We start from the raw sequence: 26,271 nt of genomic DNA, 5'->3' as shown, positions 1-26,271 counted from the left end.
TGCTGCAGGTTAAGGGCCTGCAGATGCAGAGACCTGTTGTTCATCGTGGAGGCCACTTCATACTCATCTTCCATAAGAAGGGGTTCTGTAGCTGTGGCCAGAGTGGTATCCAGTTTGAAAAACCAACTGTGCTTGTTGCCTCAGAGTTTACACTTGCAGAGCACGCTGGAATGTGCTTTGTTTTCCTCACTCTTCCTGTCATGTCTGTAGCATGAAGAAATACAATGGAGACACGCTCTGCTCTCTAGACCTTTGGAGTCCTGTAGACGTCTTGAACTCATTACTGATATGAACAGGTGTGAACTGCTGTATGGGCCTTCCCCCGGTGTTCCAGGCTCTGCCCCTGCCTGGAGTATATTGTCACATACTCAGTTGACACAGAGGCTTTAATTTAGGAATGGAGTAGTGCTATGTGAGAAAAATAGTGAAAGTAACCACAAACTTAATTAAATGTCAACCATGGCCTGTTGTAAACTGTTTTTTAAAATTATAGTAGAAATGCATTACAGCATAAATGATACTATAGAATTTAAAGTTTACTTTTGAGGAGTTTTAGTTATCGTGCTGCAAAATACATGGAGCTTTTCCTCTAGCCCTGGTTACTGGTTCTGCAAATACTGAGTGCTAGATTTCTTTTTTTTCTCCTTTTTTTTTTGCTCTTTAGAGAATCTTTTTAACTCATGGCTAAAATGTCTTTCAGGTAATCACACCTATATCAAAGAAAGCTCCTTCTCATCTCAGAAAGGAAGCTCTTTCTCCAGCTTCATTTCATCCTAAACGTCCCAATTACACAGCAAAATCTGTCATAGTCTCTGAAAATGAGGATACCGAGTATGTGCAAAAAGCTACAGAAAATGGGGGAATAGTGAAGACAGTAGAAGAGAAAGCTGTTGAAGGTATCAAAAAGAAATCAAAACCGAGTTCTGGGAAGTCTTTAAATATAGCATGCTAGTGTTAAAACACTTCTTAGTTTATACTAGTTAGATACTTAACTTAAATGTGATGTTTTGTTTGTATATTAATACTGTCGTTACATTAATGCATATAGTGTGCTATCTGTGCATACTGTTGTAGTATACAGTGTGTAATTTTAATGACTCAAGCCCTTAGTTCTATGTGCAACACTTCCAGATGATGATCAGGGAATGATGGATTTTGATGAGGAGGACTTTGATGAACCTATGGAAGCAGAGCATGTGGAAACTATACCTGAGACAGCTGAAAGCTTGAAGAGAGACAAGGAAATTGAAAAGAAAGAGACAGAGCAGCTGGAATCGGAGAAGAAAGAGACATCTGTCTTGTAAGAATCTCTTTTTCTTTTTTTTTTTTTTTTCCTTCCACCAGTAAGGCTTAGATTTATCTTTATGTTTGTCTTTGCCAATGGGATAATTGTGATACAGACAGAATGATGATAATGCTATGCAATGTTGTTTTATTTTTGTAGTGATGTTAAAAATAGTAATGTTGAACATGCTGATAGCTACTTAATTGAAAATACTTGACGTTCTTGGGATTTAGTACATGACAACATAACATGTATTTCAGTACATTGAGGTGTCTCAGTGTGGGTGTTGAACAATGAATTTTGCTGACAATAAGCAAAGATGAGGAATTTCTAACAATGCTTGTTCTAAGCAACCATGAAGGTATTTCATAATGTTAATTGCAGTTAACAGTATTGTTGCTAGAAGTAATTTCACATGGTGAACAGATATGTCTTTGGAAAGATGAAAAAAGGAGGGGTTTTCCCATTGTTTTTTTTTACTGTTTGGAAGAATCTTGAATAATATGTTTCCATACCTTTAAACTGTAAAACATTTTAATGATTAAATAGACTTAAACATTTAATGACTGAAAAGGTGATTTTGTTGAAATAATCTGTTGTTCCCACTAAGCAGCTTGTACAGATGGATGGACGTATTTGTTACGTAAAGGCGTGAATGATGGAGGCTGAAATGCCAGGTGAATGACTTCTAAAGCCTATGTGTTGTGTACTGAGAACCATACTTGTTCGTGGGTTTCTTTCTTTGTCACTCCACCCTTCTTTTCAGAAAAAATCTGAGGAAATGCAGCTGTTGGGAATGTTACACAGTGCTGGAAAGAGCAATAAAAGGCCTGAGAATATAGGGCTGAAATGAAGTGAAGCAGTGGTGGTTATAGCAGAGGCACAATTTTACTTCTTGTTTCTTTTTTCTTCTGCAAAACCTGCAGAAGTTGTTCTCTCCCAGATATCTCATGTTGGGACAGAATTGATGAGGACGAAGCTGATGTAGGAGTGGCCGAAGTTCAGCTGGACCCCAATCTCCTTCCACTTGTGAATGGGGAAAATGATGATCAAGTCTTAAGATTTTATTGGCTGGATGCTTATGAAGATCAGTACAGCCAGCCAGGTAACTATTCAGTTAAAGGCAGAAGATGCCATTCTGATTCTTTTTACATAACTGGGATTTTCAGAGTTGCCTAAACTATGTCGAGATACCCTGTCTCTCTGTGCTTTATAACTTGTACGTTGATCTCTTGTTTTTCCATGCCTGGCACTCAGTGCGGGGCACTATGATGGGGCAAAGAAAGAATGGTGTCTCTTGGTCTAGTATAAATAGTAGGGAGGTACAAAAGGAGCTACTAGCACTTCTCAATGTTGGTGACCCATTGGCCTTCTTATCAGCTGAAGTGCATGGGGTTTTATTGTTAATTTTTTACTCAGTGGTACAACAGTTGAGCGTGCTTTCTCCTTGTTTCTGGACATGTAACTTAAAATTCTGGTGGGTTGTTAGAAAGTCTGTACAATAGCAGTTGCATGATTTTATACGAAGGAAAAGTATACCTATCAAGGAGGGAAGCTGGCCTGAAAAAATAAAAGCTCTGTCTAGATCCTTTACTCAAACTAAATCTTGAAGACTGTCTCTGTATTAACATCTCTAAGGTTCTTTGTGCGGTTGAAGTGCGAATCCTGGCTCTCATCGTCTTCAAAACTGCAGCATTCTAATCTCAACCCTAACAAAAGAAGTCGTATTCACATCTATTCTAAGCACTTCCCATCCGTCCTCTCATTTCATCAGCAGCTTTAGGATCTTGGTTTTCTAATTTGTGCTTCATGTAGGTTTACCGGGAGGTTCTTCCATATGTTGTTGAAGGTTTTTTGGGTTGATGCTGTAAGCATTGAGTCAGATAGATTTCTCTTTTACACCTTTTGTTGTGAGTTGGGATGCCAAACTTAAATATGAGACTGTGCTGGGCTGAACAGCTTGGTGATGGGAGTGGTAATAATCATAGATATCTTGATGAAATCAATGGCTCTAATATAAAATTGCTACTTTTAAAGACCCCACTATTGTTCTTTTTCTTTTTTTTTGTCTTCTAAGTCAGTGGTTGCTGAATGGAACATAATTATGAAAGGATTTCTGTTCCTCGCATGCAAGGAGTGTTCTTTTCTCATTATGACTTTTTCAGGATTGAATAATAAAGGCTGCACCTGTTTTCAATTAGTAGTGTAGAAGGGAAAATTTTGATACTGCTTTTTGTTTAACGTGTTCATGATCTTTGTTTATGCCTCATTTGCTGTGATGTTAAATGCATTGCCTGGAGAGTAAATACTATAGCATAATCACAGGACTCTTTCAAACGTAATGATTTTTTGGAGGCTTACTTTTCATAACTCCCTTTACTATCTTAGGCAGAGAACTTGAGAATTGTGATCCTATTAACATTTTAAAGAAATAACAAATAAAAATTGCCCTTTCTTTCCCGCCTGCAAGACATTTTCCCTATCTCTTGACTTTGCTTGCCTTTTGGTTTGTGGGTAACACGATTTTTCTTTTCACAGACTGTATTTTATAACCTTTACTCCTATTTTTTCTTTCTTCTTTCCATAATCAGACTTCCAGGGAGTAGATCCTGATATCTGTTCTCTCATTTCTTGGTTTTACATATGAAATGTCTCTGAGAACTCTTTGAAGCCCTGCTTTCATTGTGTGCATGTTGGAAGAATGATGTGGGGGGGGTGTTGGACTAGATGACCTCCAAAGGTTCCTTCCATCCTAAATTACTTTGATTCTGTGAAATCTGGGGATTAATTCCACTTATTTGTCCATGTTAGAGTTGATTGAAGTTTGTCTTTGCAATCCAGGCAGCCTTTTACATGATCTTTGACTGGCTCATGTATCCTTTTTTTCTACCTCATCTGCTTATACATAAGCCTCTGACATGTTAACTTCTCCATCCTCTTAATATTGCCAGTTGTTCAAGTGACCAACTCCTGTTTTGTGGTCTCTCCCGTAGTTTCATCTTTGTGTATGATACAAACCTATCTGAGTTTTTTTATCCCTTTAAAAAGGAAAGATTGCTAGGGACAAGAACTTCATCGTGTCACTTAGATCTGTAATTTGCGCTCTTTCTAGATCCCTTTATTCAAACTGTCTAAATCTTGAAGATTGCCTCTGTATTAAAATCTCTAAGATACTTTGTGCAGCTAAAGCTTGTTTCCTTGCTCTCATCATCTTCAAAACCGCAGCATTCTCTTCTCTGTCCTTGACAAAAGTAGTCTTGTTCACATCTATTCCAAGCACTCAAGAAATGATTTTTCTTAGCCTGTCACTCTAACTCTGTCATCCATCTTAGTGCATCCTCACTGATTTATCTTTGATCTAATGGAGTCAGAAAGGTGCCTTCATGTCTAAGAGATCGCGTGGCAAAGATGAGTTATAACTCTTAACCAAGGACTTGTTTGTGCATTGTCAGACCAAGGAGAAATGCAGGTTTCAAAATCTTCCTTACAGTCTCAGCTCTGATTATTTCTGATTTCATTAACAGTAGTGTACTGTAGGGAGACTGTCTTTCATGTAATCAAATTCCAAATTATTTGGAGTTTGAAGAGAACTCAGGTGAGGCTGGGTTTTTGAGTTGTACTTGGAAGTTTATTTTACTTGTTATTCACAAACTGTACGTGAAAGTCAGCTAGCCTTGTTCTATGTTATTTCAAAGTTTAACATCACTTGATTAGTATTTTGCAGCATTTTGTGCTGATGCCACGTTCTCCATGGCTCAGAGATGTGCATGTACAATAATGACGTGGTCCACAGTGAAGAGTCAGTTGCAGTAGTCCTGCTGTATATAGGCTTTCTGAATGTCTATCTTGTTCACAACTGCTGTCTTAGCATCCAGAGTTTCTTCCTATGTCATACATCTTTCGGTGTCATCAGTTGTTACAAATAGCCAGTTGAAAACTTTCTACAGTCAATCAGCTTCTAGTTGTTTTCAGAATGTATTATTAGTAGTAGAGTATTGATCTCACGGTACTAAAGTGGAGGAAAAATGGGTTAATTGTACTGGTCTAGCTGAAGAATAAAAAATTGTAGATGACACGTTTCAGGAGTGATTGACAGCACAGGCATTCTGATTATCTTCAGCTTTCACTGACTTCTCTCTCCTTCCTCCCTCTCCTCATTAGTTTGAATTATCAAACTAATGTAGGTAGAAATGAAATATCAGAACAGAATTCCAAGACTGGCTGTGTGATGCCATTTTGAATTTCACATGTTAAGGTATTGTTACTATAGTGATGGAGGTGGGGTCATGAAGGACTATACTGGTATCCATTCGTAAAGCTGGTATTTAAAATGATTTAGAATGTGCTGATACATTTGGAAAGATTTGTTGTTCAAGGATCTGACCCAGAAATGATTGTGTTTCTGTGCAAGAATACAATATAAGCTGCTTTAAGCAACTTTAAGAATGATTAATCAAAGAATTGCATATTGAATTCTTTGCTCTTCCCTTTTTCCTTAGGTGTGGTATTTTTGTTTGGCAAAGTTTGGATTGAATCTGCAAACACCTATGTCAGCTGTTGTGTCACAGTGAAAAATATTGAGAGAGCAGTTTATCTACTGCCACGTGAAACAGTAAGTATGTCTTTTAAGCGTGTCAAACGTAAGTACCTTTCATTCTGCTATGGCAGGTTATGAGTTCTAGTAGTGTGTTTATGGGAACTGTTGAAGCCAGTGTTGTCTAGTAGGTGGTGAAGTTAAGTACAACATATACACGGCGTGTCACCTGAGATGCAGAATAAAGCGTTGCTGCTTTCCCCTGCGCCTAACTATCAACTGCAAACAAATTGTTACCTTTAGACTTGATGCTTAGAAAATAAAGTTGTCTTGAAATATAGGAAACAGTGCTTTTTAAACACTCTGTTTCAAGTAATAGTTTTTAAATTTGGGTTTTCGTGGGGGATTGCATTGTAGTTTTCCCTTAAAGAAGAGATACATGATTCATAACAGCAAAACAAAATTCAACTTATTGGTCATGTCTGCTGGCATTTTTTGTTAATTGGTAAAACCTGACTTCTGTTTTTGAGGAAATCGACCTATCCACTGGAAAAGAGACAGAGACTCCAGTAACTATAATGAGTGTTTTCAAGGAATTCAACGACTGCATTTCACCAAAGTATAAGATCATGAAGTTCAAATCTAAGGTTTGTCTACAAGCCTCCTATTTGGTTATTTTCTGTTGTTCTGGTTTGTAAGGTAGGAAGTCTGTTGAAACACTGTCCAGTGGGGGAGGTTATGCTGAAATGCAAATATGTGACTCCTGACTTGTATAAAAGTGTACCTGCTTGTAAAAGTCATTCCAGTGTCTTCCCAAATATCCATACTCCTTTAAGAAGAGTAAATCTGCAGTATGACTGTTCCACTAGAAGTTTAAGCGTATTGTTTTTGAAAATAGTCATTCATTAGCTTCTTTGAAGCTGGATTGAATGCCGGACTGTCTGTCTTGCTTGCTGAGCTATTTTTGAGAATACAGAACAGATAGAAGTTCTGATACCTAAAGCCTGGGTATCAGCTCATGGTGTCAAAGCTTAAAATGAAAGATTGTGTTGTCCAGCAGATAGGTCAGTACACTGGGATTAGACTGTCTTTGCATTTGACCAGGTGTCTTATTGAACTTTATCTCTTGGTGTGTCTCATCCTTCTTCTTACCCTTGCAGAATATCTTTTTAGATCCATGCTGTTCGGAGCATGGATTGTCATAGTGTATTTATACAGAAGGTAACAAGTTGTGAGGACTGTCATACAGTATTGAAACATGCCATTTTGGTCTTACAGTTATGGGCAATAGTCTTACAGTGTTATTTTGCTGTGTTCTGTTTGCTCAACAAATCCTTAAAAGAACATTGGAAAAACAAAATTTGTGTAATGGAAAATTTGCACATACAGTAATATAAAAGTTGTCTTAAGTCTGCAGGAAAAGAGCTGATGCTGCTGATAGGGTTGCAGGTTTGGACTGATTTAGTTTGCTAGTGTGAGAAATCTTTCTTGTTCGTTTACATAGAGCGTTTGTCTTTTGGCAGGGTGAGGCAGAGGTGGGAAGTTTGTGTGGGGAAAGGTGGCCGACATGCAAGTTAGAGCAAAAGATTTGTTCAAAGCGAAGCTCTCTGAAACTTTTCCGTTTCTTGAAGTAAAGTGGCATTAGTCTGGCAAAGCTGGCTTTCATTGTAATTACTGGGTGGTATAATTAGTTGTAACTTTTCGCTGGCAATCTAGTGGCTTATAGGATTCATTCCTGAACAGTTGATCAGGAAATGGGATGGCAAGTAAAAATGCAGGAAGAATGGAATTTAACAATATGTAAATGAGGGAAAATAAAAAAAAGTTCATATGGTAATTCAGGTTGGAAAGACCCTCAGGTGGCCAGCTAATTCAAAGCCAGAGTACTTCAGAAAGTTTAAGTTGTTAAAGTGAAACTGTGAGCGGTGTTTCTCAGATGGCAAATTCGTGCAAGAAATAACGTCTTTTTAACAACATGTACCATTCTTTACATCATTCAGGGAAAATGCACGATTCATTAGAACTTTGTAAAACTTTATTGTTATTTTTTTATTCTAGCTTATTTTCTCTGACAAAATTCTGATGCAAGTTTAGCTTTTTTCAGTTTTAGTGTTATTTCTCTTGTATATCTGTGATAATAACTTAGTTGTTTTGTATGGGGATCAGAAAGGTAACAACAGATAAAAACCAAGTTTGTAATGGCTCACTGTTCAAAGACCCTTTCAGGAATGAGGGAGAAAACTTGGGGTACTTCAATTCTTCATTAAAAGAATGATACAAACACTTGTATTCCTGAAATGGAAGGAGGGGGAGAAAAAGATCTTTGAAAAGATGTGGATCTGCTAACAGAATCTTAGGAAACTTCCACTTGTCCCATGGCCTGCTAAGGAAGAATAGTGTGAGTGAAGTAATGGAGTAATATAGTTTAGTCTTCAAACATAGCTTTTAAAAAATCAAGGTAAACCATATGCAGGAAGTATTTGAACTGTTGTTTCTGATGTTAGTTCAGAGCTGATCAAAGTTTTACTGAGTTTACACAAAACTTGGGGTGAAAGACCCAGCTGTGTTGTCTGGAGACATGACTGCAGTGCATCTGGGGTCCTTGGGTGTAACACAGGAGTGATCCCTAGCAGGAATAGGAAAGTAGCAGCACAAAGGCACTGTTCAGATCTTAGAATATTTTAACACTTGACCACCCTGGTGAGGAGAGACTAATTCAAGTGACAACAGGTACAAAAGGTGGTAATTAGAAGGGTGAGACTGTCATGGTTTAAACCCAGCCAGCATCTAGGACCTCACAGCCGTTCACTCCTCTCCCCACCCGGTAGGATAGGGAGAAGAGGGAGAAAAAGGTAAAAAACAAACAACTCATGGGTTGAGATAAAGACAGTTTAATAGAGTAATAACAGAAGAGAAAATAATAATAATGATTAAAAAAAATACAAAATGAGTGATGCAGTACAGTTGCTCACCATCCGATGATTGGTTGCCCAGCCTGTCCCAAGCAGCGGTCGTGGATTCCTGCCCCTCGGCCAACCCCCATTTATGTACTGACTGTCATGTCCATGGTACGGAATATTCCTTTGGCCAGCTTGTCCTGTCTATGGTCCCTCTCAGCTTCTATGGGAAGCTGAAGAAGTCCTTGACTTAATATAAGCATTACTTAGCAACAACTAAAACAGTATGTGTTATTCTCATACTAAATCCAAAACACAGCAGCTACTAGGAAGAAAATTAACTCTATCCCATCTGAAACCAGGAGAGACAAAAGGAGAATCAGTTGTACCAGAGATAACTATGAAAGAGCTTTAATTTTTTTTTAGCCTAGTAAAGTGAATAATAACGATAAAACCTTTTTGCTCTCTGAAAACATTAAAAGGGGATGAGCAGCAAGAAAGCTATTTAAAGGACAGTTTTAGCAAAAGAACAAAATTATAAATTTTAATTCATGAATAAATTAGGCAGAATAGTTGAGAGTGCAGAGAAGCTCTGGAATAACCTACCAGAAGTGTTTCTAAACAGTAGGAATTCAAATTTTTTTTTTTTAATTAATCAGACTCTTCAGTAAACTGAATTTTACTAACATGGCAAAGGCTATCCACCTTTATTTTGCTGGCATGATTTTCTGCTGATTTTGATAGTTATTGCCTCCTGGAAAGTTAATTGTTTAATGAGAACTGGAGCTAGCAGAGAAGATATGGTGCTAGTAGCGTGTGGGATAAGGAAAAGGTAGGATTGGGGAGCAGGGCTGTTGGTGGGGCCTTTGGAGGACTATTCAAGGAGGGTATTATAGTAACTCGTCTGTTCTAGCTTAACACAGAATTCACTGAATAAGTGGTACCAAATCTGGCCAGGCTTACATCTCTGCAGCAGGGGATCCTTTTGATGCCTGCAAGATAATTGTGGAAGTAGTGGGGTTGTCCCATTACTGCACCGTCCTTTTCTTTTGTTGCTCTCCGAGAGATCTCAGTTTGCCTGGTTATATACTTTATTAATCTGTTTTTCATAAGGAGTCATCATCTTGCTTTTTATTGCAGTTGTACCACCAGAGATGTTGTGGTGTTCTCCAGTCCTTGCATCTGTGTTCCCGTGGGGGTGTGCAGGGCTCTCGAATTGAAATGGTGGTGGCACTCAGCGTAGTGATTGCTCCAAAAGAGTGATCTTCACACAGTTGGGACTGTATGGACTTAAGAGCTAATATGTTTTGGAAAACCCCTGCTGTACTGTAACATGCAGCCAGTGTTCCACTACTGTGGTGTTAAGGGTTGATGTTTTGAAAGATTTTTTTTAAAAGATTTAAAAAAATTTCTATTGCATTTAAATGGCAATATTGCTCAGGTGAGCAGAGCATTTGTGAGCAAAGTACTTGCGAGCAATGCGGTCAGAGTAACACAAAGTCTCTTATTCTTCTACCATTATCTGGAAATCAGAAAGGTTACTAGCATACCTGCCATGCACCCAAAGTTCTTTTATTCATAATACCCGGTTTTGTAGTGATGCAGAGAGAAGCCAGTGTTTATGCACTGAGACGAGTTGTTCCCTGTGCGTGTGCGCGGGTGCATCTTGGCCTTGCCTGCACCAAACTTTGGTCCCTGCGCACAGATACACTTAAGCCGTATCATTTCCTCCCGCACCTGCTGCTAATTGTAGCTTCAATGGGTTGCACTGCTGCCAAGTTAGCAAGTCTTCACAAATCAATTTGAAAGCAGCCTTACTCCACTTAGGAACTTAGCAGCTAATCACTGCTGCTCATTTCTGCTCTCTGAAGGGCCACTTGAAGGGCAGATTACTCTGCAGCAAAGCATTCATTCACTGCAGTTATGACCATACTGCTCGTGTAATTGAGCTGAGCTCTGTGGAATAACGCAGATGAATCACTGCAGCATACTATTTTTACACTATGTTCAGCTTGCGTTTGCAACAAGAACTTGTTTGAAGCCTGAGAGGGTTTTTTAAATTGGAAAAAAAAAAAAAAAAAAAAAAAGGAGGGGGGGTCACCAGTAATACGTGCTAAAAGCAGTGCGTTGCCATCTGTTATGTTACAGCTATGATGTGCTGCTCATGTGGGGTGCTGTATTGGCTCAGCAGTTCAGATCTACGTTTGCGTGCTGATTTGTAATGCTTTTCTGACTTCGTAGCGGTGCTCCTCTACCAAGTTATATTACTCTTTTCCGCTTTCATGTAGCTGTTGATGCCATACTTGTTTCTGGATTTGCCTTCTTCCTGTTTATAGCAGAGGGCCCTCTCCTCTGCTACTGGGCTTTGCAGCCTTAAAACTGCAGCATTACAAGAAATAGCATGCTTAACAGCTCATCGTAGTGCTCTGAGAGAGCTCTTGCTGATGATATTAATAAGGAAAAAAACCCCCACCCGCCCAACCGTAAAACTAGATAACTTCAGGTCTACCTAACTGTGCATATATTTTGTTTGTTTCTAAATTTTATTCCCATTTATGGTGACTTTGTTTTTTCTTATTAAATTTACCCTTGTAGTAGATTATGCTGACTCTGTGTATAATGTGCTCCAGTGAAAATATGCTTTTAAATTTAATTTTAATAAGGGGCCTCTAGGAATTCTTGTAGTGAGAATAATGTTCTAGCATAGTTACGGCATAACATAACAACAATAATATATAACAGTCGTATCATATGTAATAATGTATAACAGGTTTATGAAGTATTACAGGGCAGAGCATACATAATAGGGGGTGGAACATGGCATTTCAGTAGGTACCATAACATTGTTGCACAGGATATTGTAATTATTTGGAAAATGAAGGTGATTATTCTTAGAAACTGACAAGCTGTGCATGTTGTTGAAAATCATTATTGTTCTTGAAGAAAGCAGAAGTGATACTTAATTTTCAGTAAATTTGTACTGAACTTCAGACTGCTTTAACTATCTTTGTCAGAGGTGTGTAAACAAACTTGACTACTTTCTAGTAAAACCCAAGTCACTCGAAAAATACAATACTGTCATAGAAATGATTCTGTTCTAAGCATGTAATAAAGTAAACAGCTGGCAGATGGCTGGGAAATCAGCTCTCTTGGGTGCTTCTCTGAAGAGCTGGTATGCTAAAGAGTGCAGTATAAAATGAAGAACTGTGTGCAGTTATAGGGCTACAATCTCACTGGGATCATGGACACATGATGGGATGCATGGGACCTGATGGGATGCACCCATGAGTGTATGGCGAGGTGGCCAATATCATTGCGAGGCCACACTTGATTATCTTTAAAAAGGTTATGTTGATCAGAGGAGGTTCCTAAGTACTGGAAGCAAGCAAATGTCAAAGCTATCCTCATAATGGGCTAGGGGGAGGAGATTCCAGGGGACTAAAGGCTCACCTTAGGCCCTGGGAAAGGGTGGTGGAGCAACTAATTGTGACAACTGTTTTCTGGATGCAAAGCACACGAAGGTTCTGGGGAGCGTTCAGCAGATTTACAAAGGGGAAGTCGTGCTTCACCAAGCTGGTAGCTTTCTATGAAGAGATGACTGGGTTGGTGGACAAGGGGAGAGAGCAGTGGCTGTTGATATCTTGACGTTAGTAAGGCTTTCAACACTGCCTCCCATAGCATCCTCAAAGGCAAACTGATGAAGTATGGGCTAAGTAAGCGGGCAGCGACGTGGGCTGAAAACCAGCTGCACTGCTGGGTTCGGTGTTGTGATCAGCAGCCCTAAATCCATCTGGAGGCCAGTCCCTGGTGGCCTGCCCCAGACGTCAATACTGGGTCCAATCCTGCTTAGTGTCTGTGTTAATGACTTGGATGATGACGCAGAGCACATACTCAGTAAGTCTGCAGACAGTACGAAAGCAGGAGGAGTGGCTGATAACACCAGATGGATGTGCTGCTGTTCAAAGGAACCTCAACAGGCTGGAGATATCTCATGGCCTACAGGAATCTCGTGGAGTTCAAAAAGGGGAAATAGTAAGTCGTGCACCAGGACTGGAATAGCCTCAGGCAGTTGCTCAGATGCTGGTGGCTGCTGGCTGGAAAGCAGCTTTGAAGAAAAGGGCCTCGTCATCCTGGTATTTGTAAAGTTGGCCAAGAGCCAACAATGTACCCTTGTGGCAAAGTTGGCCATGGGCACCCTGGGCTGCATGAGGCAGGCTTGAGGGAGGTGGTCTTTCCCCCTTTACGCAGCCCTGGTGAGACACGTGGAGTGCTGTGTTCAGCTGAGCAACCTGGTACGAGAAGGATGTGCATGTACTGGAGCAATTCCAGCACAGGACCAGGAACATAATTGCAGGGCCTGGGGAACCTGTCATGTGAGGAGAGGCTGAGAGACTTGGGACCTGGGACTGCTCAGCTTTGAGAAGAGAACTTTTGGGGTGAGGGATTGGTGGTGCTAATCTTATCATTGTGTATAAACATCTGATGGGAAGGAGTAAAGACAACTGCGGCAGACCCTTCTCATTGGTTCCCAGTGGAGGACAAGAGCAATAGGTACCATTTGAAACAAATGAAATTTATCAGAACATAAACCACTTTCTTATTGTAAGGGAGGTCAGGCACTGACCCAGCTTGTCCAGAGAGGCTGTGGAGTCTCCATCCTTGGTGACAGTCAAAACCTAACTGGAGAGGGCCCTGAGGAACCCGCTCTAATTGACCCGGCTCTGGGCAGGCAGCTGGACTAGAAAATCTCTGGAGATGTCTTTCCATCTCAGCAATTTTGTGATTTTTTGTGGTGGTCTGCAAACACCAATTCTCAGGAATATGTCTGAAGCCTGTGAATTTACACAATGTTTCTGAGTTCCTTTAGCTATCAAGCTTGTGTGTTTTTTGCTTTGTAGTGGATAGTATGCTTGTAAGTCAATTCTGTAAAAGGTCTTCATGGTAAGAAAACCTAAAGAAAATTAAATACAGGTACAAAAACACTCTTACTGTCTTTACATGGTTATAATGAGTTGCAGAATTGGTAACGTATGATCAAGCCCATGATATTTGAGATGTATGTTTTGGCTGGCTGCATTATTAGCTTTCCAGTTGGACAGAATGAATATTCAGTTGGGAGATACTGAAAAAATAATATCTTTGTTTTATATAGAAAGTGGAAAAATATTATGCTTTTGAGATCCCGGATGTTCCAGCAAAATCTGAATACTTAGAAGTTAAATATTCGGTGAGTATAACTAATCTGATGAAACACCATAACCTGCTTCCTTACCTAATTAAAAATTTTATGATTTTACTGAAAAAATATTAAAGGTTTGCAGGACTTGGTCTTTAGTGGGCTAGTGCTGTACCTCTGTTGCTGCTGTTTTAGATGCTCATTGTCTTGTAATTTGAAAAAACCACAAGGTTAGTAGCTAAGCTTGTGGCTTTTTTTGTTATCATTTGTATGTTGGTTAGTCCTTAACAAAATCAGTTCATTACCAGGTAACCTATAACATATTGATTTGTTAGTGTTAGCTCTATTTGTGTAAATAAAGCACAAGGGGAAAAAAGTACTTCCTACAACTACTGCATTCCTCCCACCTAACTATAATTTGGTTATTGATTTACAACAATGTGTTCCAAATTACCCTGCTTTGTTTTTTATCACCTTGCCACTAATCAGTCAAACAAAGCTGTACTGGATCAGGGCTCCAAAGTACTGTAAGATGTTTTAAATTACATACTACCCTTAAATGTTTTGTTGAATCCATGTCCAGAATATAGCTGATATCTCTGCTTATATGGCTCTTGCAAATAGCAGCTGGGTGAGAAGACTTTTGTTGAAGAGCTGTAAAACTGAGCAGCAAAGATGGAAAAAAATTCCCATGAGAACAACATCAGTAGCTGTTCTTCATTAGCAAAAACACTTGATTTGGTTTCAAATGTAAGAGATTTGGCAGTCTTGAACCTGTTGGGTCAGTTGCTGAGATAATGCCTTTTTAAACCATTTTTTTTATGCTAGTTCTAGGTGCAAAAGCAGCATCCCTTTGGGTTTTCTAGCTATCTCAAAATTTTCTTCAGCTTTGCAGAAACACTTTTATCCAATCTTTATACGACAGGCAAGATTAAAGCTGTAACTATCTAATTAAGTTTACTACAAGAGCAGTTTCTGTATTAAAATGGTCACTGAACATTGTTGTAGTCTTGGCTGATGATATTATTTCTGTCTTATATCTAGTATGGATGAAGAACTTTTGCTTCAGTGCATTTTTACATTATTGTCCTGATTTTGATATGCACCTATTTAAGTCAAGTCAATAGTGTAATTTCTTCAATTACTGTAAGGTATTATGGGTTAAGGCTTTGCTTGTGGGAAATTACAGTGATTTCAGGTATTGTGTAGCTTTGTTAAGGTGCTGTCTTGAATATAAGCGTGTCAACCTTGAAGACTTCTGTGGGGTGAAACGACTCACTGCTTTCTGTTACTTGTTAGGCTGAATGCCCTCGGCTTCCCCAGGATCTGAAAGGACAAACATTTTCACATGTATTTGGAACTAACACCTCTAGCCTGGAACTCCTCTTGATGAGTAGGAAGATCAAAGGACCGTGCTGGCTGGAAATAAAAAATCCACGTATGGTGGTTTGCATGTAAAATACTTGGTTGCTGGAAAACACAATTATAGATTAGGAGGGGAGGGGAAATTTAAACTGTACTGATAAATTGTCATTTTGTAAATTAACCTTGCAATTTATCTGTGTAATTTTCATTATCTAGTACAAATTGTAACTTGTTCTTCCTTTTTTGAGTGAGAGCTCTATCCATATAAAGTTGCACGCTGTACAGATGGGATTATAACTTTGAATGGCAGCGAGAGGGAACTATACAGTGTCTAGCAGCTACTCTCTGGGGCATGCCCTAAAGCCGCATATACTGAGCTAAAGTTAGTTTCCTAGAAATCTATTCCTCTTTCTTCTCTTGATAACTTAAGAATTGTCTTTTTTTCTGCAGATGTATCTTTTTAGGAGCAAACCGCTGTTATATAGCTTTTTTGTTTGTGTGTTAGTTGTTTTTTTTTCTTTGTCACTTAGAAAAGTTTGTGGTGCTTTTAGTTTGAATGTGTGGGTTTTAGTTTGAAATACTTTCTGCCTCATGAGTGGTGTGCACCACTTAGAGGTGGTTATGCTGCCTTATTTTGGCTTGGTTAGAGCACTTTATTCAATATTCCCAAGAACGTAGGGAAGCTGATCAGTCTGGACAAAAGCTACATCTACTAGTGCAGTCTCCTTGGGGCACTTCAGATGTAGGACTGACAGTATGAACGCTGACGCCAGGAGGATTCTCCTTTTCAGCACCTCGCTTAGTCGCTGACAAAGCTGATACCAGTAAGGACTTTGAGCTGGAATAGACCAGACAAATCGCTGGCTGCCAAAAGACGGATTAGCTGTGATGGGTTTTCCACCAGACATTGGCAAGCCTCAGTGTACTTTCTGGCATTGATTTTTAAAGGCCTAAGAGTGGTTTTTCATTTGCATTCTTTGCCCAGGAATTGACTTCGTATTTCTTTGGTGGTTTTTTTTTTTTTCTTCACCTGTAGAGTCCAGAGCTCTGTTGTTCCTCATATCCAGTATAACAAATGTTATGGCAATGATAACCAACAGTTCAGGCAGTGTTCAGTTTTACTTAATGCTGATGTGCGTTATCTCCCCTTAGAACTACCTTGCCTGAGCTCAGATACTGACTCCACACCAGGGTTAGGTGGTAATCTAAGGGAGCTCTTTTTTCCCCACTCCCATATCTCTATTACAGCTTTCATGTTCCAGGAAGAGTCTGTATCTTGATATTAGAATTGCTCTTTTGAAAACTGTGTCAGTCCCATTCTGTTGAAAACTGTCTGTCAGCTGGCTAGTTATATTTATGCAAACCTCTCTTAATAAAGAGAGCATTTGTCTTTCATTCAGTGGCCAGTCCAGGCCAAACCATGACATGGCTGCACTGGATTTTGTCAAATAATTTCGCAGGGTAAGATAACTGGATCTACCACCATTCTACCAACAGCTGTCTTCGAAGGGTTAATCTGTCAGAAGTGTAACCTCAGAAGTCGGAAGTGTAGTGAGTTACCTCATCAGCATCTTTTGTGAATGATCTTTCTTTTTTTTTTTTGAAAGTAAGTGAAGAATTACAGACCAAAATATTCTCAAATGATAATGGGTGGTGAACGTGTTTGTTTTTTTTTTTTCTCCATCTATTTATATATTTTTTTAGCTCTTGTACACTTTAGATCTAAATAACTTTGTCGTCTCTCTTACATTATAGGATAGTTTATGCTACCAGGGTAGGATGAACTCTCTTATCACATCCCCCATTTCCTTATATCCATAACTGCATTTCTGAAGGACTATATGTCAATTAATTATCTGGTCTGTTTCAGTCAGTCATATGTTCTTGTTCTCATTCAATCAAGATTCTTTTGATTAGCACTCTGGCTGCCTTTTCTGTAGCATTTGAGAAATTTCTGAGCATTCGTTCATTTCACTTGTATTAATTTATTTTTTATGAAGCCTTCTCCCTGTGGACTGACTACAAGATTCGATGCTGAGACGTGGTATATTAATTTAGGTTAGAGTTATGCTCGCTTGCCTTATACCTTTCTCTACTATGACTCCGTATAAAGCTGTCTGAAGGTTTTGGTGGGTTTTTTTGGCATTACACATCTTCCTGACCTCTGTACAAATCTTCCCTCTCTTCTTTGGTGTTAAAGAGCCCCTGGTGTGACTAGGCTTCTGACTGGGGAATCGGGGCCCAGGAAGTTACGAAAAATTTGGCAGGATTAGTCTGTATCTTGGACTGTCCAGGGCAAAAGGACAACAGTGCTATTACAGAAGTCTTCCCTGTGGTTCCCTGAAGAATGAAGGTGGTTTGTGTTGTTTCCTCAGAGCCTTCAAACCAGTCTGTCAGCTGGTGTAAGGTGGAGGCTGTGGCCATGAAGCCTAGCTTTGTGAACGTGGTTAAAGATCTTTCTCCTCCTCCTCCTCTCGTGGTCATGTCCCTCAGCATGAAGACCACTCAGAACCCAAAGACTCACCAGAATGAGGTAAGTCATCTGCTCTCATTTTGGTTTGGTTTTGTTCTTTGGCATATACTAAAAATTTTCTAAGGCTTGAAAGAACTTCACCTGATAAAACATATCTAAATATATTTACTGTCGAATAGACTTTCTGTGCCATGGGGTCTTCAAAGAAATTGTTACTGGTGTCTCACCAGCACGAGAACTGTGGGTTCGAGGGGCCTGTTTGGTGAGAATATTTACTGTGACAGTGCATCCTATGTGTTTTTTCAAGCATTCTATTTGTCTGTAGTGCATAATAGTTATAAATTAAACTGTCCCAGAACAGCTGTTAATGGATTATTTTTTTGTAGAGCTAATCATAGGTTCTAGGTAGAATGACCGGGTTCTTCTGCTGGTAAAACTAATTTTAAAATAGAATGAGAATTTGGTCTAAGTCTTGTAGTGCCTATTATTCTGCTGCGAGATCTTTCCTTTTCTCAGAGAGGAGGAGAGATGTAGATGGCCACTCTCAGTTGTGGACTGCAGACCACAAGGTGTAGTTAAGCATGTTTATCTGTTTTTTAGCAGAAGTCTCCTAGCCTAGGAAGAGAATCAGTGTTCACTGATAGGATAGGATAGTTGTTTCTGGCTAATTGAATGGAAGAAGAATTTGGCTGGCAATTTTTTCAAGCAGAATTAGTCCTCTAAGTGAAGTTAAATTTTTTTGCAGGGGAGTATGGAAAATTTCTGGTTTCTAGCAAACATAATGAGACATATGCCAGGTACCAACAGGACTCTGCTTGCCAAGGTGTTTCTAAAGCCTGTGTGCTTTGTCTTCTGTTGGGTTTTCCTGACCAGTGACTGGGGAGTCAGGATGTCCTGCCAGCAAAGCAAGCAGAAGGATCAGTAAAGCTAGTAGTTTCTTAATGCTAAAACCTCTTGGCTTCTTGTCAGTCTTGACTGCTTGCTCAGGGGCAGCCCTTCCGGAGGCAAGGCTTCTGCATGTCCTGCCCTGCTCACATCTCCCCTGGGCTTCAGAGGGAATCCTTTTAATTATGGGGTCTGTTCAGGTTCAGAGAAAATTTGATAAAAGCAAAATTTTCCAAAATTATTTTTCCTGTCGGGTTTCTTGGATAATCATTTAGGAGTAAGTTCTGCTTTAGATCAATTGACAACTTTTCTTCTTTTTAACTATTTATAGTTGGAATTAATTTTAAAAAGATCTTTTGTAGAAACAAGAGAAAAAAGATGAGGAAACTTAAAAAAAAAAAGGTGGGAAAAAATGCGTATTGATAGTAGTCATGTTTATGAAGTTGTGTGTTCTGTATCTCCTTGGTATAGGTTGTGGCTGTTGCAGCTCTGATTCATCAGAAATTTCCTTTGGATAAGGCTCCACCTCAGCCTCCTTTTCAGACACACTTTTGTGGTATGTACTTGGTGCAGATTATAAGTAGAAAAATAATTCCTTCAGAGTTTTTCTTTTGTTGTTGTGTTTGTTGATTGGTTTGGGTTTTTTTAATTCGTTCTGCCACTCCAGTAGTAATGGATTAGAATAATTAAGTAGCAAAGTTTCAACTCAGAGGCAGGCTTTTCTCCCTGTCTTTGACTTCACTGGTTACTGACTTTTTACTGAAAACCTTCTTGAAAAAATCTTAGTTTGAGATGATACAAAGTAACCCTGCCCTCTACAGTTTCATATTATTTTTATTGCTTCATCATGTGTTCTCTTGGATCGCTTTCTTCACCCATTAATTTAGACCATTTATTTACTGTCACTTAATTATTTTCCAATTCAGTTCTTCTGAACAGAATTTAAAAAAATAAACTTGTCACATTCATTTATAAACAAGTTTTCTTAGGGGAAAAAAAAAAAAATCTCTTGCCATGGTGTCATTATAGTAAGATAAGCTAAACCTTGAGATTCAGACCCCAGTTGGAAGTGATGAAGAATTTTGAATGCTTGTGATAGGAAGTTCTTCGGAAGCTGTGGACCATAGTTTTAGTCTCCAATGATAACCTCAAATATGACTGATGAAAGTTGTTTAATACTTTACTGATTACTCAGTTATCTTAAAGAAAAGTATTCACATAAGACTACTTTTTTAGAATTAGAGGTTAGTTTTCCTTAGCTCCCTTTGTTGTGGACGGATGCTTACGGGGAGGGTACAATTAAGAACTTGTATGTAAGAACAAATATAATTTCTTTTGCAGTTGTTTCCAAACCCAACGATTGCATTTTTCCTTATGACTTCAAAGAAGCTATTAAAAAGAAGGTAATTTAATTTTGTTAGCCTTCTGATTCCAGTATCTTTTAAAATATGAACTTCACGTTGCTTTGGGTAAGTTGTGGAAAAGAAATTTTCAAAGGAATGGTGTGATTATTTCATTTCTGCTCTGCAAACCTAAATCCAGGTATTTATTCTGTGTTGCTTGTAAAAACGGAGGTGTGTGCTTTGTGTGATTCAGTACTGCTGCTAGTTGTGCTCATAAAACAGACGGTGTTAGACAAGAGAGTTGGAAACATTTGGCAAAGAAGCTAAAATTGTGGTTCGTTTTCATTTTACCTGACTATGTAAACTGGGACGATTTGTTTCTTCTTTCCTTGGACAGTAAAGTCTGTCAAAATTTAGACGACATCCTTTCTAAAGGGCACTGGGAGAGCTGACAGAATAATACAGTAACCTATTTTTGTTTTTCCTCTGTTTCTGTGTAATCTTAAGCCTGTGAGTGAAGGATGCACACGGAGCATTCTCCTGGTGTGCTTGATTCTTAGGAGGCTCTTAAAATATCACTAGACACCTGCATACAAAAGCAAAATGGAAAAAAGCCTCTGAGAAAAGCTTTCTGTGTCTATGGGAGTGAGAACAAAAAGCCTTGAATTATAGAAGGAAGGGGAGAACTCTGTGGTGCTTTATTATTGTCTTGTAACTAGTAGGGGAGAGGAGATGTTTCCATTTTAAACTTATTGGGTCATTGAAATCAGGTGCTCTCTTGCTCCTTTTAGCATGCTAAAATAGAAATTGCTGCAACAGAGAGGACACTGCTGGGATTTTTCCTTGCGAAGATTCACAAAATTGACCCAGATGTTGTTGTGGTGAGTAGTTCTGAGACTTTGAGAGTTAAATTAAAGCATATTGTCAGTTGGTCAGCTTTGTTCTTTTTCTTTTGTCCCCATATAGGTTTTTTAATGTTTATCTTAGACTGCCTTATGAATTGAATTTGCTTATAAGACAGCAGGTATACTTTGATACAAAGATGATACAGAATTTTCCCTGACAGCATTTTATACATCCTATTATTTCCCATAGTATCTGAAATAGGCAGTATTTCCATAGTATCTGAAACAAGTTTGTTTTTTTTTCTTTACTCAGAAAGACAAAACACAACAAAAAAAACCATTGTGATTTTTTAGAAAAATGGGAACTCTTGGTATACTTAGGAGTCTGTTTCAGTTCAGATGTTCGTATAGTTTGCCTCACCATTTAGATTGTGTTTATGCTGTAAATCAAAATGATAACTTACACAAACTCACAGGATCTGAGCGAAGTTTTGTAGTAAGTGTTCTTATGTTTTCTTCTGTATTGGCAGCTGGGGATTTATTATAATTACTCATTTTCTTTTTTTGTTATGTTTAATTAATGTACAGTCCTGACTTTCATTTAATGAAATAATTTTGAAGACAGTTTGAGGTTGGTTATAAATCGAGGGTTGGTTATATACAACTTATTATTCTTCTGTAGGTAAATGCAAATAGTGAAGTGGTGGCAATAGGATGAAATGAGCAGTCAGGTTCCTGATGTTTTCAGCTCAGCGTGGCTGGTATCTGGTGTTCATCCTATGAGCTGAGCTTCCTGGTGGTTATGGGAAGGAATCAGGGGAAACACTGCACCCAATGGTTTTCAAGTGAAGGCGCCAGTAGCGTAGGGGTGTGAGAGCTCTGATCTTAAAACCAGCAGAGCTGTGTTAGTGCAGTTTAATTTGCACCGGGTTTAATTAGTGCTGTTGAAAAACAAGCTATATCAATATAGGTAGGACCCCTCTACTCTGGCTGTAATGCTGATGATGATTTCAAGGAGCTGCTTCTAGATTGCACTACACAGATGTATCTGGTATGGTGAGCCTGCAGTTCCTGGTGACTGACTGGTCCACATAGGCTTGTGTTCATCAGGGTAGTATTTTGCTTTCAGCTGAGGTTACGGACCATTTTCATCAGTCCTTAGCATTGTTTAAACTCTGCAACTATTGCTGGAGTACTTTGATGTGTAAATATTAGTTGCAAGCTCTTCCTGTCCAGATTTAACAGCTATGCCTGTTGTAGTATCAAAACAAAAAAAATCTACATTATTTTAATGTCAATATTGAGACTTTCATGGATGGAGAGCAAAGGAATTACTCATAACTAAGTTTATATGCTTAAAGAATGTTGTTTTGGGTTTTTTTTCTAGAAAGCTTTAAATCCAAATCTCTGGTATCAAAGCATAAAGCTGAATCGTGTGTGCTATGAGCCACTTATAGAGCTTATTTTGGTATTCTGCTGAACAGCATTGTTAGTGGTAAGACTAATGAGTACTGTTGATGAATGTTCTCTTAGAAAGTGCTTTCTATGAGAGAGATAATGCCATCAATTAGTTGGAAAAAAACACAAAGGGCAAAGGAATACTGACTGTGTGAAAGTAAGTCTTTCAATTTGCATTTGTTGTAACCTTTTTTTGTTATTTTTTCTGCTGCAAGGGTCATAATATTTATGGATTTGATCTGGAAGTGCTGCTTCAAAGAATTAATGCGTGCAAAGTCCCTCACTGGTCCAAGATAGGTCGACTGAGGAGGTCCAATATGCCAAAGCTTGGGGTAATAAGATTGCTCAAGTCTTTTAAGCCCCTTTATGTTGCATGTGATTAAAAATGAATTAATTTTGCTGAGGAATTGTAAATGTGACACTGATGTATTTTGACTGTTGGTCATGCTGAATTTCATGTGTCCTGGATCAGAAATGATGAGTGTTTATATGACTTTTATTACAGTAATAAGCTAAACTAATTTTCAAGTTAGGCTAATTTAGTTTACATGTCTCAACTAGATGATGGTAATGACACATTAATTGCAATAGTCTTTACTGTAACAGTCTTTGTCTGCTATAACTGTAAAATGAGAAAATGTAATTTGGATTGATTGGTGAATCATCCCATAAAGAGCTGCTTAGTTAATAATTCTGTAGTTCTTAGTACATATTTGTTCAGAGGACAATGTGTGAGGCTTGGAGTATTGAAGTGTTGAATGTGGCTGTTTTCTTGCCTGTTCTTGTCTTTCCTAGAGGCCAAGACAAGTATTTGTGTGGTTTGTTTTGTGACTTTTTTGTCCTGGTGTTAGTACAAAAAAATATCCTCGGAAGAAAAACAAAATCCATACATGCATTCTTGTTGGGACTATTCTAATTATTAAAGGGAAAAAAAAGAATGCATGACAGTTTAAGAATTAAGTATCTACTTAATATCTGCATATACTGAAAGACATCATGGATTCCTTTAGGGTATAATCATAAAGCTTGAGTATTAGTGGTATTTAGTAGAGTATTTAGGGTATTTAGTGACCAATTGACTTGACTGAGTCCTATAAGCATATATTTTGGGTAGATATTCTTTATTAATGTTTGTATGTTTCATTTTGTTTGTTTTTTTCTCTCCTTTTGTGATACGTTTAAGGGTCGAGGAGGGTTTGCTGAAAGGAATGCTGCTTGCGGTCGAATGATCTGTGATGTAGAAATTTCGGCTAAAGAATTAATTCGTTGCAAAAGTTACCATCTGTCTGAACTGGTCCACCAGATTTTGAAAACAGAGAAGATGACAATTCTACCAGAGGAAATTCGAAATATGTACAGGTATGTTGCTGATTCATGTTTTTAATCCTTCACTGGAAAGTATAAGAGCTAGTTTCCCACTATGCAATTTCATGCTTGCTTATTTGATTTGTCATGGAGATGCTGACTTAGCATACTGGTATTTGAGAAGTAAAATACTATCTTAACAGTATTTTATGTTTCAAGCTACTCATGGGTGGTGGCTTATTATGTGTGAAACAAATTGATTTGTAAGAGCATTGGTTTAGATACACTAATAGGATATGCAAGTTTGAGTTTTGGGTTTGGTTTTTTTTTTTTTCAATTAAAAGAGCTTACTGTATAATTCAACACTGGTGTGCTAGAGATACCATGTAATCCATTCAGCATACAGGTCTAAACTGCTACAAAGGAGGCTGATTTTACTTTACTAGGTCATGCCCCTTCTTTTCTCAGTGATTCTCCTCACTTAATGTTTATGCTGGAAAACACCTGGACAGATGCCAGATTCATTCTCCAGATCATGTGTGAGCTGAATGTTCTGCCACTGGCTCTTCAAATAACAAACATCTCTGGGAATGTCATGGTACGTTTTTATTATTTTCCACCCTCCTCCCATTGTCCCACAAAACCAGTTCAATATTTTCTGTGTTTAATTTGCTAGTTCTAGTTTGTAAATGCTAATTGAGAATACATGATGCTTTAAATTTTTTGCTGTGATGAGTGTGACAGTTCGATGATCTAGTCAAGTAATAACGTAGAATTTCCGTAAAAATATAACATTTGAGTTCTGTGCATGGTGATCCTACAGAAGTTCACCTAGCATCACTATTCTTCTAAATAGTTGAAGGACATTACTTAGTCTTTTTTGGTATGTCAGAGTTCTCCATGCTTTGCTTTGAATTCTTTTTTTGCCCCTCTCTACAGTCAAGGACAATGATGGGCGGACGATCTGAACGTAATGAGTTCTTGCTACTTCATGCATTTCATGAAAAAGACTACATAGTGCCGGACAAACAAGTTTTTAAAAAGCCTATGCAGAAACTGGTGGGTCCAGTTTTTCTGTTTCCAATAATTTTTATTAAAAAGAAAAAAAAATTCTTCTATCTTTTGTGTATTACTGTTCTATGAGAGCATGAAAACCCCGAACATATGTTAGATATAACATATAACTTCATGTTTCAGATTATGCTTAATTCAAAAATCTTTTTCATGCTGATTTGATAAGGGAAGAATGTATAGTTTTAAAGGGACAGTGTAGCACCTTTTCCATTTTATCACAGATCTGTGGAAACTCAGTTGCTCTTTTAATTTAAAATTGAAATAAACTAAGTACTTGGCTGCGTAGGGAAACAGTAAAGAAGATAATCTGTGCTTAATAGATGCGTGTTTGCCCTATGATTATTTTGCTGATGAACAGTAGTTCAAGTATAATTTGTGAGTGATTTGAGAATGTGGGCAAAATATCCAAAGGTATTAAAAAAATATAAATTCCTTTGGATAGTACCAGTGTAAATAATACTTATAGAAACATCTATATGTTTGCTAGCAAACAGATTCAGATTTGAGAATGTGTTTGTATTTTGTATTGCTTTTTAGTTTTACTTTCAAATGAGGTCACAGTGAATTCCAAAGCAATAAGTTCTGTTGATTGTATTGTTGGATCAAAGTAGTGCCAGAATTTTAAATTGTTCAGGGTAGCATTGAACAACTGGGAGAAAAATTGTTATTACAATAAAACAAATAGCAGAATACTCTTTAGATCAGTAATAATTTATTTTATTAAAGCCTAGTCCTTGTATTTCCAAAACCTACATTTTAATTGGACAATAATACTTCTGGGTCATAAGTTGATTTTTTTCCTAGTGTTGACTTTTACAGCCAGGCAGAAAATGCATACTAGAGCTATGTTGAATGATTACAATTCCTTAAGGTCTTTGTAATCCCTTGTTAGTGTATGTTCCTATAGGAGTTGATTTAAATGCTGTTTTGACATGTAGAAAGCTTTGATAAGGATCATGATGAAAACACCATGTTTTGCATGTATTTTAAAAGTAACTCTCTGTACCGGTTCCCAATTTCATATTTGCTTTGCCAAAAATAACTCCTCCAACAATACAGAAATCTTGGAGACTAGATAATGACTTTTTTAAATGCCAAATGTAGGTGGATGAAGATGAAGATTTTGAAGATCAGAATAAATCAAAGATAGGGAAAAAGAAAGCAGCATATGCTGGGGGCTTAGTCTTGGATCCCAAAGTCGGTAAGATGTGGCAATTTTCTTTCTTCTACGAAGTTAGAGACAGGTAGGTTATATTAATGCGGAGAGATTGCAACGGGCAATGTGTGTATGTTATGGGAGTTTGCTGTGGTGGTTTGTGGGGGGTGGTGTTGCGTAGAATAGAAAATTCCCAACGTTGATTGTGGAATTGCTTATTCTTGGGACACTTTTTTCTTAGCTTTTTGTGAGAAGATTATGCTCTTGCGAGGAATCAGGGCTGTATGTCTGCCTATAATTTTCTAATGGACACGGAAGTTTTCTTTCAGTTTCTCCTCTATGTGGGGCAAACTGTACAAGTGTCCTATAGTAACACAGAAGCTATCTGTTCAACTCTGGTGAGTTAATGGGGTTGGATCGTTCCACTTCTGACAGCTTTCTATAATGCATAGTGGTGCATCGCAACGGCTACGTT

The 26,271-nt window shown here is 38.2% G+C and overlaps 1 protein-coding gene and 1 non-coding gene across 4 annotated transcripts in view; both read left to right on the top strand.

The window, feature by feature from the left end:
• POLA1 (DNA polymerase alpha 1, catalytic subunit) overlaps window positions 1-26,271 on the top strand; it is a 205,437-nt gene that overhangs the window by 9,055 nt on the left and 170,111 nt on the right. For 2 of the 3 annotated variants that reach the window (XM_074144632.1, XM_074144623.1), the window contains exons 8-23: window positions 701-896; window positions 1,132-1,300; window positions 2,212-2,390; window positions 5,785-5,897; window positions 6,350-6,466; window positions 13,869-13,943; window positions 15,192-15,330; window positions 17,633-17,790; window positions 19,087-19,171; window positions 19,957-20,018; window positions 20,750-20,839; window positions 22,477-22,593; window positions 23,445-23,620; window positions 24,035-24,164; window positions 24,506-24,625; window positions 25,745-25,841. In XM_074144632.1, coding sequence (XP_074000733.1) covers window positions 701-896; window positions 1,132-1,300; window positions 2,212-2,390; window positions 5,785-5,897; window positions 6,350-6,466; window positions 13,869-13,943; window positions 15,192-15,330; window positions 17,633-17,790; window positions 19,087-19,171; window positions 19,957-20,018; window positions 20,750-20,839; window positions 22,477-22,593; window positions 23,445-23,620; window positions 24,035-24,164; window positions 24,506-24,625; window positions 25,745-25,841 — 2,023 coding nt within the window. Of the gene's footprint in view, window positions 1-700; window positions 897-1,110; window positions 1,301-2,211; window positions 2,391-5,784; window positions 5,898-6,349; window positions 6,467-13,868; window positions 13,944-15,191; window positions 15,331-17,632; window positions 17,791-19,086; window positions 19,172-19,956; window positions 20,019-20,749; window positions 20,840-22,476; window positions 22,594-23,444; window positions 23,621-24,034; window positions 24,165-24,505; window positions 24,626-25,744; window positions 25,842-26,271 lie in introns of all 3 variants that reach the window. The other variant, XM_074144615.1, reaches the window with a different exon arrangement.
• LOC141473618 (small Cajal body-specific RNA 24) lies at window positions 26,103-26,233 on the top strand. The gene has a single exon (XR_012463587.1).

This window comes from Numenius arquata, chromosome 1 (genome assembly GCF_964106895.1).
Source record: "Numenius arquata chromosome 1, bNumArq3.hap1.1, whole genome shotgun sequence".
In the NCBI taxonomy this organism is placed as follows: Eukaryota; Metazoa; Chordata; class Aves; order Charadriiformes; family Scolopacidae; genus Numenius; species Numenius arquata.
The sequence above is the reverse complement of the archived record's forward strand: the minus strand, read 5'-3'. Positions and strand labels throughout refer to the sequence as shown.